At 35.9% G+C, this 15,320-nt stretch overlaps 1 protein-coding gene across 3 annotated transcripts in view; it reads right to left on the bottom strand.

The window, feature by feature from the left end:
* Positions 1 to 13,977, bottom strand: part of HLTF (helicase like transcription factor) — a 75,502-nt gene extending 61,525 nt beyond the window's left edge. For all 3 annotated transcript variants that reach the window (XM_004460558.4, XM_023589412.2, XM_058295131.1), the window contains exons 1-7: positions 13,610 to 13,977; positions 12,229 to 12,436; positions 4,133 to 4,299; positions 2,907 to 3,040; positions 2,267 to 2,364; positions 483 to 557; positions 132 to 323 (exon numbers count right to left, since the gene is read on the bottom strand). In XM_004460558.4, coding sequence (XP_004460615.2) covers positions 132 to 323; positions 483 to 557; positions 2,267 to 2,364; positions 2,907 to 3,040; positions 4,133 to 4,299; positions 12,229 to 12,436; positions 13,610 to 13,962 — 1,227 coding nt within the window. In that variant the 5' untranslated portion in view covers positions 13,963 to 13,977. The remainder of the gene's footprint in view (positions 1 to 131; positions 324 to 482; positions 558 to 2,266; positions 2,365 to 2,906; positions 3,041 to 4,132; positions 4,300 to 12,228; positions 12,437 to 13,609) is intronic.
* Positions 13,978 to 15,320: the final 1,343 nt, after the last annotated feature.

The raw sequence follows: 15,320 nt of genomic DNA on the forward strand, positions 1-15,320 counted from the left end.
TAGATTTAACAATAATTGTACTTAAAAACAACAACAAAAAATTATTCCCACACTTATACATTAAGCATGCTTATACGTAGGTGTGCATATATATAAAATTATTATTTGGCTCAAAGAAAAAAAAAATTTACCAAACCCATATCATCAGCTAAAATTCCTCCATGGACATTTTCTGGTCGGTCCTTCTCAGAAAAATTTGTTATTGTATTATAATATAAATCACTTCGCTGTTCCCAAAACGGTGGAAGTTCTTCACTGTTTTCCCGTGCAACCATCCAAGCTAGAGCTTGTTTTTGATGTGGAAGCAACGGTGTTTCAATAGCCTATAAATAAAAGGAATGCCATAAATAAAAACACAATAATCCCTTTCTTTTTTCACATGCAAAACCTGGTAAAGAATGGCTCTTATAGAAAAATGTGTAGATTAAAAGTGTATTTGAAAATTCCAATAGTTTTAATTGAAAATAATATTGGTCCAATACCTCAGCTGGTTCCATTTCATGAGTTTTATCATCTTCTTTCAAATCTTCAAACAATTTGTCGAATTCTGTTTTAAGCTACAATAAATAGCAACAAGAAATATTAAGCCAAATAAAAGAAAAACTACAATTAGAGATTTCAAGTCATTTAACTATCTAAATGAGTCAAATATTTTAAAAAGCACATAAACTAAATTAACTTTTCTTTGTGATCCTACAATGCTTACTGAAGGTACAATGAATAGGTGCTTGCAGGCTTACACCCAAAGGTAACATCCAAGGTATCTGTGTCAAAAGAATATAAAACTGGGAGTCTTAAGTCCTGGGATTCAACTCTCAGCTCTGTCACATACAGTCAATGTATAATTTTTAGCAAAGACACTTAACCTTTGTATCTCTGTATTTTATTCCTGCAAAATAAAAGGGATGAACTAGTAATTCTGATAATCTCTAAGGTTCCTCTGCCACTGAAATTCTATTATTTTATTAATTTGTATTCAAACCATTCTGTAATATCCTACCAGATGCATCTGATTCTTTTTCAAATCAATGACATCCTTATTCATTACTGCAATAAGGAACTTGCAATATGCTACAAAATAGTAGGATGTTTCAATCTAACACTAATTTAACTAGTTCTTTAAAATGATCTCATTCGATTATATAATAAAAGTGCTGCAGTCACTTTTTTTTTTTTAAGGAAGTACCAGGGATTGAATCCAGAACCTCAGATATGCAAAGCAGGCACTCAACCACAGAGCTATACCCACTCCCCTGCAGTCACTTTTGTAAATTATAAATTAGTACTTGAATTTATAGTAGCAGACACCTAGAAGAAACAAGGCCAGGTCTAAAAAGGTGGTAGAGGTAACTTGGGGTCTGCCTACCAGACACAGGCTCCCACCTATCTAATGAGCAGGCAAAATGTGATAATTACACTTAGAAGATAAAAAAGGCTAACAACACTAGTAAGTAGAGACATTAAAATTTTTTTGATATTTTTTGTAAATTGATCTGTATTAATTTATTTTATATACATTTCTTTTCCAAACGAATGAATACCCTCAGTTTCCAACTCAGTGTAACAGTACCCTGAATTACAAATTAGACGAAATAACAACTACAAAGCAGTCAAAGATTTGGAGTTCATATTTCCAGCACTGCATTTGCAACCTTATTGGTAGGAGGATTAAGTTTCAAGCTCAATATTTTTTTTAATTCATATTTGGACTCCATATAAATTTTTAATACAAAAATGTTTCATATATATACATTCAAATGTGTGTGTTTATGTATGTATGAGTGTATATGGATATATTCCTAAATCATCACTTTCTTTTTACATAAATATCTGCAACCAATACATATTTTACAGCTTGTTTCATTATAAAAATATATCTGAGGATCACAAATACTACCACATACCTATTTACCTTATTCTTTTTTATTTATTTCTCCCCACCCCCTCACTGTTTGCATTTGCTGTGTCTGCTTGTTGGGTGCTGTTCTTTTTAGGAGGCACTGGGAACTGAACCCAGGACCTCCAATGTGTGAGGGAGGCATCTAAGCTCCAGAGCCACCTCTGCTCCCTGTTTGGTTGTCTCTTGTTGCATCATCTCGTTGATTTGCTCATCTTCTTTAGGAGGCACCACGCACCAAACCTGGGACCTCCCATGTGTTAGGCAGGAGCTCAATTGCTCAAGCCACATCCACTTCCTACCTTATTCTTTTAAACAACAACTTTCAACATTTAAAATTCACTTTTTTACAAAGCAAAAGAGAGGTACCTGTTCAGTTGTCATCTGTACTGCAGCATGAACTGGCATACTATAGCTTGGCCCAGCTCTTCCAGAGCCCCAACCACTCTCCAAACTAAATCCTAAAGCTACAATTTATAAAATAAAAAGAATAAAATCACTAAATGAAATAAGTTTTTTATCTTTTAAATAAGTAATTTTAAAAATTTAAATAAACCGTATTAAAAATTCCCTTAACAGATATAAAAGTTTTTTTTTAAAAAAAAAGCTAAATTATTAAACATTCAAAAAGCACATTATTATTGTAATTTCACATTAAATGAGCAACTATTGCCAAACAAATTGTCTTTTCTTATTCCAGATTCTTATTTGTCTACAATTTATCAAAGAGAATGTTTAAAATTCAGGGATTTTCAGATGTTACCACCACAGGAAATTGAGTCAGGGATACAGAGGACCTCCCTTTCCCCCCTTTTTATTTTTGCAACTTCTTCTGAATTTTTTAAAAATCAGTAATTTTCTTATAAAGACCCTAAAAATTATACTTTAGAGCCTTCAATATAAATTAATTTGGCCAACCAAAGTCAAAGTATTACTTAAGAGAAAGAACATTTTACAATCCTTCTATCTTACAGTATCAAAATAGTAGTAAATTAAACCCTAAACTTACTTTTTGGTGCAGGACCCAATTTAAATCCATGTTTCTTCAACTGATCTAAAACCATTTTTCTATTTTCTTCTTTTCCCCAAAAAGTCATATGTAGAGGCATGGTAAAAGCATTGTTTGCACCAAAAGGAACTACCCTATTATATTCAGGAGGAGAAAAATGGGAAATTCAAAACATTACTTTTTACTCCTGTTAAGAAAGTGATAAATATTCTAAGTGTGCCATAGAAAGAAAAAGAACTATGCTAGGCAGATGGAAAAGAAAGGGAGCAGAATTCACAACAATCAGAAGAAAAGGGTAGTTTAAGAAATTAAGAAGATGAACTAAAGTAGTTTTAAAATATAAAAATAGCCTGTAATTAAGTTTGTAAACTAGGTGAAATAGCAAGTTTAATTGAGAAGACAGAGCTTTTTTTAATAGAGCCAATGTTGGTAACTTCCCCTTCTACTGGGAGAAGAGGGAATGTTTTGCAATAACTATTTTTGATCTAGGATTCATTAAAAGACTTTAAGAATTGAAAAGAAAAAAAGAAGTGAGACACAGTTAAGCATTTCTTTTATCTTTCAAACTCAACTTTTCATTCTAAACATTCCAAATACTAAACAGAGATCACAAACACAAACACCAAAAAGATTAAGGGTAACAGAAAGGAGACTAGCTTTAAAAAAAAAAAAAGGAAGTGGTAGTGGGAACTGGAGAGCATATGCCTATTTAAAGAACAACTGCTACTTATGTGAAACGAAGGTCCAATATTGCCAGGTCTTCAATTTGTCAAAAGAAAATCTTTATAAAGATTTTTTATATTTAGGGGAAAAATTAATATGAATACAATGTGAAAATTAAAAATAAATGAAAAATGTTAATACCCTGTGCAAGCAAAATGAAACTAATCTTATCACACGCCATTATACCAATTTAAAGACTCTAATTTAAACAAATACTTCAAGTCCCAAACTGTGCCAAAGGCTTGGAAAAATGGTGTGGGTTTCCTAATATTTAAACCAAAGCCCAATTTTCTCCATGGTAATAAGGATAAAAATGATTAAAGTGAGAAGACAGCTGACTGATGACTGGGGAAGTAGAGGCAAATGAAATATTTACTGAGTGGACTCTGATGGTATTGTGATAAAAGTTGTCAAGGTACCTATAAAGGCTCTAGAAAGGATCCCTAACGGGTTCAAACATAATCACAACTAAAAATTATTAAAAATTAAACTCTACACATTACCCTTCAATTTGTGCCAATTTGTTGTCCATGATATGGGCCAAAGCAGCTGCAAGATCTTTCTTTAAATGGCCAACCTGATTTCCATTCACATTGTTTACTTTAATTGCATTCTTATCATAAGGATTATTAGGATCTCGTTGTAATGCAACCATTTCATTATTATTAACCTAATAAAAAATGAACAGAAATTATAAAAATTATAGCTTAACTTCATCATACTTATCTGGAATTTTCTTTTTTTTTTTGTTTTTGAGGCTTACTATTAAATATTACCTAAAAGAAAAGTATATTTTCTTGGATTCAAACTATAGTAATATTTTTAAAAATGATTATTTTATAGTGCCTTTTAAATTTACATTCATTGGGAAATTAATAAAACCTTGATACATAAAAGGTATAGTAAAATCTAAACTATGAAATCTTAGATTCATCATCTAAAATTTTCAATAACCTTCACTGAATGCTTACTATGTGCCATACATTGTTCTAAGTACATTACATCCTCACAACTCTGTAGGGTATTATAATTATCTACATTTCACAAATGAAAAAACTAAAGCACAGAAAAGCTAAGTAACCTGTCCAAGGTCACAAAGCTATTAATAATAAGTAGCAGATCTGGAATTTAAATACTAGGCAATACAGTTACTAAGCCTGAAAAAGAGGAAAAGGTGACTAACAAATAAGGCAGAACAGAACTGAAATAAGAAAAATATATGCAGCCTTCAAACTCATGCCCTTCTCTGATTTCACTTTATTACAAATTACCCGAGGATAACATCACTGAAAATAGCAGAATAAGGACTTCTTTTTTTTTTTTTTTAATTTTTTTTTTTATTGACTTTGTAATAATATTACATTAAAAATATATATGTGAGGTCCCATTCAACCCCACCCCCCCACCCCCCCTCTCCCCCCCCCCAACAACACTCGTTCTGATCATCATGACACATAGAATAAGGACTTCTTAAGCAAACACTTCTCTATTAAAAAAAAAAAAAAGGGGGGGGGGGCAAAAAAAAAGGCCAGAATCAACTTTCTCACAACTCTGAAAATTTACCAAAGGCTTGCAACTACCCAGCAACCCTGGGAGGGTTTATTCAAGAAACATGGCTGAAAATCAGTAAGAATAGTCAAACTCTGTGGCATTACAGTATGCTGTAGACTCATCCCCCATTTGCCAACTATATGGTAAGCCTTTTTAAAAAAAAACAGCCCACAGGCATTCCCAGTGCAGCCTGGCAGTCACCAGAGGGACCACAATGGAGCTAAGACACTTTCAAATTTCATTCTCAAAGAACTGTCATAATTTGACCTGTCTAGTGGTTCTCCAGAAGACCCAATTTACCTGTGTGCTGGCCCAGTGTAGAAAGCCTTTTCCCTGGAGGATGCTGAAAACAATTTTATAGGAAAGTGTTTCAGCTCATGGCTGCCTGAGCAGTGGATAACAGATGGGGAAAAAAACAACAGAATAAACAAAGAATGTAAAGCAAAAACACTTGGAACTTTCAAAAGGTCTGACATCCCTGGGAATCTAGAAGGCCATGCACAAGCATATGGCTATACACATGCCCAGGTTTGTAATTATGATCAAGAAAGAACTGAGAAACCCACAAGCTCTCAACCCTGGCTGAACTTGAGGTTCTGAACAAGCAGGAAGTAAAGAGCTGTCAACCGCCCAGAGATGCTGAAGTGCCCCAGTACATACACACAGTCTCAGCAAAGACTGGGCGATTTATTGGTTGCAGGCATTTAAAGCAATCTGTCTAATCATTAGCTGACCATTAAGTTAACCAAGTAGAGACTTCAACAGCCACATATAACAAAGAAAATATCTTACGGAATTAGTCCATGAAAGTCATTCAACATATAACCACTACAACAAGTAGCAATACAACAAATAACCTCAGGAGGAGGGAGAATCTGATTTCCAGGGTTCCAACATTACGTTATTTTTAAATGCCCAAAAAGTATGAGATAGGCAAACACACAAGAAAGAATGGCCCACACACAGGGAAAAAAGCAAACAATAAAAATTGTTTCTGAAGAAACTCATATATTGGACTTATTAGGCAGACTTCAAGCTATTTAAAATTTTTCAAAGACCTAAAGAAAACCATGCCTTAAAACCTAAAAGCTAGTAGGAAAGCAATATCTTACCAAACAGAATTATCAATAAAAAGAAATTCCCAAAAAAAGAGCCAAACAGAAATTTTGGAGTTGAAAAGTATAACTGAAATGAAAAAGTCACTAGGAGTTCAATAGCAGATTTAAGCAGGAAGAATCAGCAAATTTGAAAACAGGTCAACTGAAATTATCCAGTCTGAGGAACAGAAAGGAAAAAGAATGAAGAAAAATGAAGAGCGCTTCATAGACCTGCAGAAAGCTATCAAGTAGACTAACATACACATAATGGGAGTCCAAGAAGGACAGGGGAGGGGAGAGGGGAGAGAAGAGGGGAGGAGAGAGGGGAGGGGAGAGGGGATGGGAGAGGGGAGGGGAGGGGAGAGGGAGGGAGAGAGACAGAGAGGGAGACAAGATCGGAGAGAATATCTGAAGAAATAATGGCCCAAAAAACGCGTAAATGTGATGACAAATAATCTACACATAAAAGAAGCCCAATCATCTGGCAAAACTATCCTGCAGAAATGAAGAAGAAATTAAGATATTCCCAGTATTCACTGCTGATAGAACTGCCCTAAAAAAATTACTAGGGAGTTCAAGGTGAAATCAAAGAACACTAGATAGTAATCTGAATATACAAAGAGTGAGTGCAGGAAATATAAGACAAATATAAGACAATAGAAATGTATTTTTTTAAATAACTTTTTTCTCCTATCTGATTTAAAAGTGCATAAAACACAGATTTGTGTTCATGGGCATACAATGTATATAAAGACATAATTTGTATGACAAGAACAAAGCAAGGAGAACAGAGCTATTTGGCAGTAAAGCTTTTTTTAATACTATTGAAATTAAGTTAGCATTAATCCAAACAAGGTTGTTATAAATTAAGATGTTAATTATAAACCCCAGGGAAATCACTAAGAAAATAACTCAAAATATATAGTCAAAGAAATGATAAGGAAAATTAAAATGGTACTAGAAAATACCTCTTTATTTAACAGAAGAGAAGGCAGTAATGAAGGCCAGACCAAAAAGCCACATATAGTACATTTATAAGAAATGTCTAGGATAGACATATATATAAAGACAAAAAGCTGATTATGGTTACCAGGGTCTTAGAGGGAAGTATAATGGGAATGACTGCTAATAGGTACAGGGTTTAAGAGTGATTAAAATTCAGGATATGATAATGGTTGCACATCATGAATTTAGTAAAAACCAATGAATTGTAGTTTAAAATGGTGTGGATAATTTTGTAACATATGAATTATCTCAATGGAGGGGGAAAAAACCTGAAGAAAGCTGCTTCAAACCTCTCCCAACATCTGTTTACTAACTCGAGACACCATGGCTTGAACCCACCAGAAGATCAGATATTCCTCTATAGCCTTTTGGAGATGTTCTGTGAGGAACGCCTTTCCCAGAGCACTTCCCTTCTGCCATTGCCTACAGCATGATCTTTAAGATTATGTAAATGCAAGAACATATGACCCCAAAAAAGTAGGACAAAATTTAATTTTTGAGCATTCCACTCTCTAACGAGATTAGACACCTGTTGCTTATTGCCACAAATTATAATCAATTACAATTAGATAACTGGCATTTATTACAAATGATATAATTATTAGAATTTAAAATAGAATATATACATGCCAAAATTCAAGGGACTATAAAAATGAAGAAAATGTATTCCAAGTGGCAAGATAGAAGAGGACATATTAAAAAAATAAAAAGACTAAACAACAAAAAGAATTAGAACTCATTTTAACAGTACTTTTAGAATAGGAAAATAATTCACACTATAAAATAGTCTTTGATGGGAAGAAAACAAAGAATTTATCCATCAACTATTGAAAACACACTAAAACAAAATGACACTGAAGAGTTAAAAAATGAGCAATGTGAATACTAGGCAACAAAACTAAGGAGATACAGCCAACACGGTACAAAGAACATTTGAAGTGTTAAAAACTTTTATTACTAAATAAGAAAAGTTTAAAATTAATTTAAGTGTTTAAACCAGGGGTTCTTAACCAGGAGTCTGTGAACTTGAACTGAAATTCAAAAAAACATTATTCTAGTGGGGACATGTTGGTGAGGGTATGATATATTTATTAAATAATACACAGAATAGTGTGGACTTAGTAGGGGTCCATGGTTTTCATCTGACTGGCAAAGGGATCTGTGAAACAAAAAAGGTTAAGAAGCCCTAGTTCAAACCAAGAATCCAAAAAAATAAAATGATCCTTAAAAAAATAAAAAGCAGGAAAACAATATAAAATAAAAGGGGAAAAACAAAAACAAGTTCTTGAAAAACAAAAAATCTTATCAAGGCTAATCAAGTGTAGAGAATAAAAGAATGGATGGAGAAATATAACACAAATGAAAACAGGGTATAGCCATAAACATTAAAAATTTTTAAGCATAAATGATTACTATATACAACACTATGGCAATAAATTTGAAAATATAATGAAATGGAAGCTTTTCTTGAAAAATATAAATAACCAAAAATTGACTCAAGTACCTGAATTATGCTGAGTGAAAGAAATCAGACTCAAGACTATAATACTGTGTGTACCAATGTACATGAAGTTCTAGAATAGGCAAAAACTAATCTTTGTGATAGAAAAATTAGACTGGTAGCTGCCTAGGGCAGAGGTGGGGAAGAATGATTGTAGGTCTGATGGATATGACCTATATCTTGATTGGCTGGAGTGGTGATTATATAGATATATATTTTTGTTAAAACTCTTAGAATTGTACACTTAGCATGTGTGCACCTTATATGTAAATCACATCTCAATAAAGTTGAAAGTAATGAAATGTCTAAAAAGGTAAATACTATATTCTTATTACATTTTTTCATAAGTGATAACCTCAAAATGTGCAATATAAGAATTAAAAGCACAATATAGATTTGTATTGACATATAAAGATATTCCTAATATTTTCCTAAATGAAAAAAGGTGATCACAATAATAGTAATTGTATCTCATTTTTATTAACAATTATTTCAATTTACATGTATATGTTCACAGGGAAAAGCATGAAAGACACATCAAAATGAGTAAGTTATGGTCCTGGATGAAAGACTTTTAGGTGATTTAATGCTTTGAAAGACTATGTATTACCTATAAAATATATATACATTTTGAAAAACTAAAAACTCAACTGATGAAGACTGGTCCATGACACTTTTTTTTTAGGAGGCACTGGGGATTGAACCTGGAACCTAGTACATGCAAAAGAGGTGCTCAACCACTGAGCTATACCTGCTCCACTCCACCACACTTTTATTAGCTTACCAATGTAACAGATTTTTCTAAGCTCAACAAATACTGATTGTTTTAAGACCAATAATGACATACCAGAAACCATAATCTAGTATGTCACAACTGAAATAATTTAGAAAACAAAGTTAAGTTTAAAAAAAAAAAAAAAAATAGAATACAGAAGCAGATGTGGCTCAACACCTTGGGCACCCACCTATCACACAGAGGTCCCTGGTTCGGGTCCCAGTGCCTCCCACTGCAATGATCTAGACTCTGCCCCCGCCACAACAAGCAGATACCACAAACCAGCAGAAGCTGCAGCCCACAGGGAGCGGATGTGGCTCAGGCTGTTGGGCACTTGCCTCTCATGTGGGAAGTCCAGGGTCAGTTCCCAGTATCTCCTGGAGAAGGCGAGCAAACAATGAGCAGACAGACAAGAGAACCATCTGGGGGAAAGGGGGGATAAATAAAGAAAAATAAAGTAAATAAATCTTAAAAAAAAAATAGAACAAATCTAGAAAAGTTCAGAAATCATGACTGGACAACAGATAGGTATGAAATTAACTTAAAGATTTCAAGCAAGAAAATTAAGAAAAACCATTTCAGAATCAAAGACTAAAATAGAAATTTTGTTAAAGTTTACACTTAAAAGAAATTAAGGAGGCCGATGTGGCTCAGTGGTTGGGTGCCACGTTTCCACATACAAGGTCCTTGATTCAATCCCCAGCCCCAATACCTCAAAAAAAAAAAAAAAAAGTTAACAGATCTTGTTGAAAAACATGGGAAGGATAATAAGTGATGAAAAGTAGAAAAGTGAAAAAAAAAAAAAGGATTTCTGGGGTAAACAGGCAAAGGAGTTACATAAGAGAAACGAGTCTCTGAAAAGGAAAACCTAAAACTCTGAAACAAAACAAACATTTAAAACTAAAATTAAGAGGAAAATTTCTGAAACAGGAAATGTAAATTTATATTAACAATAAGAACAGTAAAATGGTTAGACTTTCAAGATGAAAAAAATATTTTTTGGTCATCCAGGCAAAAAAATTCCAATTCACTTACATGGGAGAGAAAATCATATTGACATCAAAATTCTCTCCAGCAACATTATATGCACATTTTTAAAATATCATGGAGAAAAAATATGGGCCAAGGATTTTATATTCAGCCAAACTGCCCTTCAAGTACAAATGCCACAATTATGAACAAACAAAACCTCAGGAAATAGACTAAGGATCTTCCTAAAGAACACACTTCAGCCAACCACAAGATCATTTAAACATCTTTCATATGAAGAAAATATAATAGAATTGAAAAACAGACAAATCAAGAACATAGAATTCCATCCCAAGGCATTTCCAGCAGAATATGCTCCAGACAACCAAAAAAACAACCTGAGAAGCTTCAACATAAGGAAAATCTGAGAGAATGGAATAACTGATAAATTTAGAACATCCTACAGAACTCACCGGATTTCTGCAATAAGTCAAAGTCGTGGGGGTTGGGGAGAGGAGGGGGAGTTGATAAGGCTTAATAATCAAAGATAATATATGAACCTTATTTGAACCCTGATTTTAAAAAACTAAGGAAGCGGATGTGGCTCCTGTCTCTCACATGGGAGGTCCTGATTCAGTTCCCAGTGCCTTCTAAAGACAAATAACAAGCAGACATGGAGCAAAAATGAGGAGACAACAAGCAAAAATAATGAGCAAACAGATGAGGGAGCCATCTGGGGGGGGGGGTCAAGTACAAAAAGATATTTTATATACTATAGAAAACCTGATTATGTATTATTTATTAGCTTTAACAAGGAATTATATCGTGGAAGACAAAAATAATAGACATGAGAAAATGTCTGAATTTCTTACATGGATATAAAATGTTTGAAATCAGCTTTAAAGTCTAAAAGGAAAAAAATGGTTAGATGAAGCAAATATGGAAAATCCTGTTAACTGCTGAATCTGGGTCATAGGTATATGGGAGTTTATTGTACTATTTTCTCTACCTTTATGCATGCTTGAAAATTTTCATAATAAATTTAGAGGTATATTATCTAAATAACATAGAGACTTACTAAACAATATACAAAGCCTACTGACTACAGAAATTTATATATATATATATTCTCATTCTCTCCCTATGGTTCTTTCTCTTTCATAAATGCACAAGATGTAGAGAACACAGAGAAAGAAAGCCACAGGAAAAAAGAAAAGGTGGGAGCCAGAGAAAGAGTCTTATTACAGAAAGGGCCTAAAACAGATAACTCCCTTTCCAAGTAGGTGCCTATCATCCCAAATTAAAAATATTGAAGTGTAGAAATGGGATGAGGGGCAGAAGTGGAGAAAGCAATGAACCTAGAAGTCATTTCCCAAATTTCTATTTAATATCTGTGTGTTTAGGGCAACTCATTGATCCTTTCTGAGCTTCAGTTCCTCAGTATAAAAAGGGATATGAAATGTCCTGTCTACCTCAAAGTTATTGTAGGGCTCAAATGAGACAGTGCAGACAGAAGTGCTTTATATATTTAAAAGAGATAAATAAAAAAGAATATTGTCAAAGTAGTTATCTCTTGCCCACATATACTTCAATTACTTAAAGTAAAAAGCAGTAACTGCACATATCAACCTCCTAAATTCTCTAATTTTCTAGTACCATAAATATATCACAATTTAAGTTAATATTTACTGCTATACTCACTACTCCTGTGTAATAGCGTAGTCCAACCACATGACCTCTCAAAGTTCCAAATAAAACTGAATCTAGCTCTTCATCACTAGTGAGGAAATCGTCTGGAGGGATAATATCTTGGAATTCAAAACGGGGAAAGAAAGTTGGATATGAAATGCGTGAAAAACTTCCATGAACTCCGTACTGGACAGTCTGCAAGTACTTCCAAACAGGATCTCTATTTAAAAAAAGAAAAGGCACAGAAAAACAATACAATATTTAATCAAGTATTTCTCAAAACCATAACAGTATTTAGAGGCCAGAAGTTTTCTCACAGTATAAAATAACAGATTACAGGAACCTCTTTACCCAAACCTCTTTACCTAACTGGTTAAAACAAGAATTGGGGTGAGGTAAGTTTCCAAGAAACCTACTCGTTCAGTATTGTCTCCTCCTCATCCAAAGGTATTCAAAATGAAAAACTCAGTAAGTATTCGCAAATCTTTTTCCTGGCGATTTAAATTTAAATTCAACTATGTAAGCTGAAATGTATGTGATGCCTGTTAACTATAGTTACGTGCCAAAATTTCACTGAGGTTTAAACGAAGAAATTGCAAAAAGAGAATCATCATTATACATGAAGCAGTTTACATCTTTACAGATAATACATTCCAGTTCTAGATTACTGTAGTAGACACCGATAGCCCATCCAACACCCATTACTTCAATTCCCTCCTCACATTTTATTCAGGTATCCAAACCATGCCCTGATGGGAAGCTGGCCTCAAATAACAGTCCCCCACCGGTTTAAGGGTAACGCCAATCCCCTTACTCATAACTGCTTCAAGAAAGGGCACGTATCTCAATTTGGACAATGTGAGGGGAAGCTGTTGGGGGCTTCCAGCAAGTTTCCACGCCTAAGAACAGAGAGTCGCCACTTCGCACCCTGGCGCGTTCCTTGCACCTCGCGCACACCTCCTCTCTTGGCTCCACTGCAAATACATTTGCATGTCTGTGCGTGCACATAAACTGCAAGCTCCTTTGGGACACAAGGGCTGCCATACTCGACCCTCTATTCCCAATACAATGCCTGTCGCACAGGTATCTAATGGCTATTTAATGAGTATCGCACGGGCCAGGACCCTAAGGTGTGGAGTTTCTGAGCCCCGGGGCCTCCCCGGTCAGTGACAGATTGCTCAAGGCCCAGGCACAAGATTCGCCCGAAGGACCCTCCCCTCGCCAGCCAAGACTATGCCTTTATTTCTTCTGCGGCCACAAGAGATACCAGCAGAACGAATACGAGCTACACAAATCGCACCCGGAACGCGGTGAGAGCGCGCGGAAGGTCAGGTTCACTTGGGAACGCCGCACGCCGTTACCTCCTCCGCCCCACCTCCTCCGCCTCCTTTACCTCTTGAACATCCAGGACATTGCGCTGAGCAGGGTGGCGAGGGGAGCACCTGGGTACTCTAGGATCGTTCTCGAGCCGCCTCGATAAGCCCTCTTCCAGGCCCGGCAGCCGAGAGACCGCGGACAGGTTCCAAGCGTCGGCGGAGACGCTGCAAGTCTACTCAAACGTCGACGCCGTCTGCTTCTACCAACAATCTGAGGGACCAGCAACCTTTTGTGACTGGCGTCTAGAATGTCCAATGGAGAAGAGGAATTTACGGAGACGAGCCAATCAGGATAGGAGAGGGAGGGCGACTCCACCCCGCGGTGCGATTCAAAGACGGTGGGGGGCCTGGGCTGTAGGGGCGGCTCCATCCGGGTCCTTCCCCGCCCCCAAGACAGGCGCGCGGGAAAGCCACGCGGCCCCAGGGGCCCTAGTGCGGTGTCGGTGTATCTCGTTTGAGTCCTTGCGTCAAGCAGTCGAAAACGAGTGTTCTTTCCATTTTATTCTCTAATCTTAAGCGTCAGCCTCATTCTTCAGGCTCTACCTCATCCTGTCCCCAATTTTCTTTTCATCTGATATAATATGTGATAGGGTCTACCACTGAATAAGCTCCGCGGTTTATGAGACCTTGAGTTACCAGCTTACCAGGGACACGCTTTCCTTCAATTTCTGTGGTGAAAACTGAGGGGGAAGGGAGGTTTACCATCAAAATTAAATTTCACCTTAACCTTCGCTAGCCTATGTTTGAGCGATACTGAGTTCGAAAAATCTTAATTGGCACTTAGATTTATAGTTTACCGCCTCCACATATTTTTTACTTTCTTCCTTTCTTCCTTTCTCCCTTCATCCCTCCCCTTCCCTTTTCTTTTTTCCTTTCTTTCTTTTTTCAAATTCTTTATTTCTTAGTACAGGCACTCCATAAAATGATTCAACATTTTAAATTTTGTTAGGTATGGCTGTTAATGGGCGGGACCAGCTTCCCCTCGGGCATGTGGCTACTTGTTTTCCTCGAGGAGCTGTAGGGGGTCTCCTGAGCGGTGGGTGTCCGGCTTGAAAGAGGCTGAGCAGACTGCAGAGAACTCGGTCTTGGGTGAGTGGACCGATGGGGGGCAGCCGTGAGCGGGCAGGATTGTTTCTGCTGACTCCGGCTCCTGGAGCTAATGGATTAAGGGGGTCTTTCAACTGGCCCAGCAGCTGCACCAGAACCAGGCTTTGAGCCGGATCTACTGCTCGGTGTAACTGTCTGACTCTCAAAAGAGAATGAGTGGATCAAGGAGAAATAGAATTGTAAATGTGATGAAAACTGACATATATCCTTCATAGAGTGGTCCACTTTACACTCCCGGCAGCAGAGTATGACAGAGGTCAATACGACTGTTTTTCAAGAGTCACTTATTGTCCTAAATAAACTATGGTGGGCATTAAGTAGACATGAATCAGCAGTGAAATGAGAAATGGAATTTGCAGCAATTTATTACTTTAACGAACAGAGGGAAGATGATTAGAAATGTGAATACAATGGTATTTCAAATTATTTTAACTGTTTTACTTTCTTCTTGAATTATTTGACTAATAGCAATGCAGTTCAATTTTTGGTATGCCAGATTCTAAATAAGTTCTTGGAAAATTTGCCAGAAAATGCCCACCCTGAGTATGTTTTGTGTGTAAAAATAACAAAACCATTCGCACAAAATTGAAAGGTAAAATTCCAAATGTGAGACTACAGGCA

Source organism: Dasypus novemcinctus, chromosome 4 (assembly GCF_030445035.2).
Source record: "Dasypus novemcinctus isolate mDasNov1 chromosome 4, mDasNov1.1.hap2, whole genome shotgun sequence".
In the NCBI taxonomy this organism is placed as follows: domain Eukaryota; kingdom Metazoa; phylum Chordata; class Mammalia; order Cingulata; family Dasypodidae; genus Dasypus; species Dasypus novemcinctus.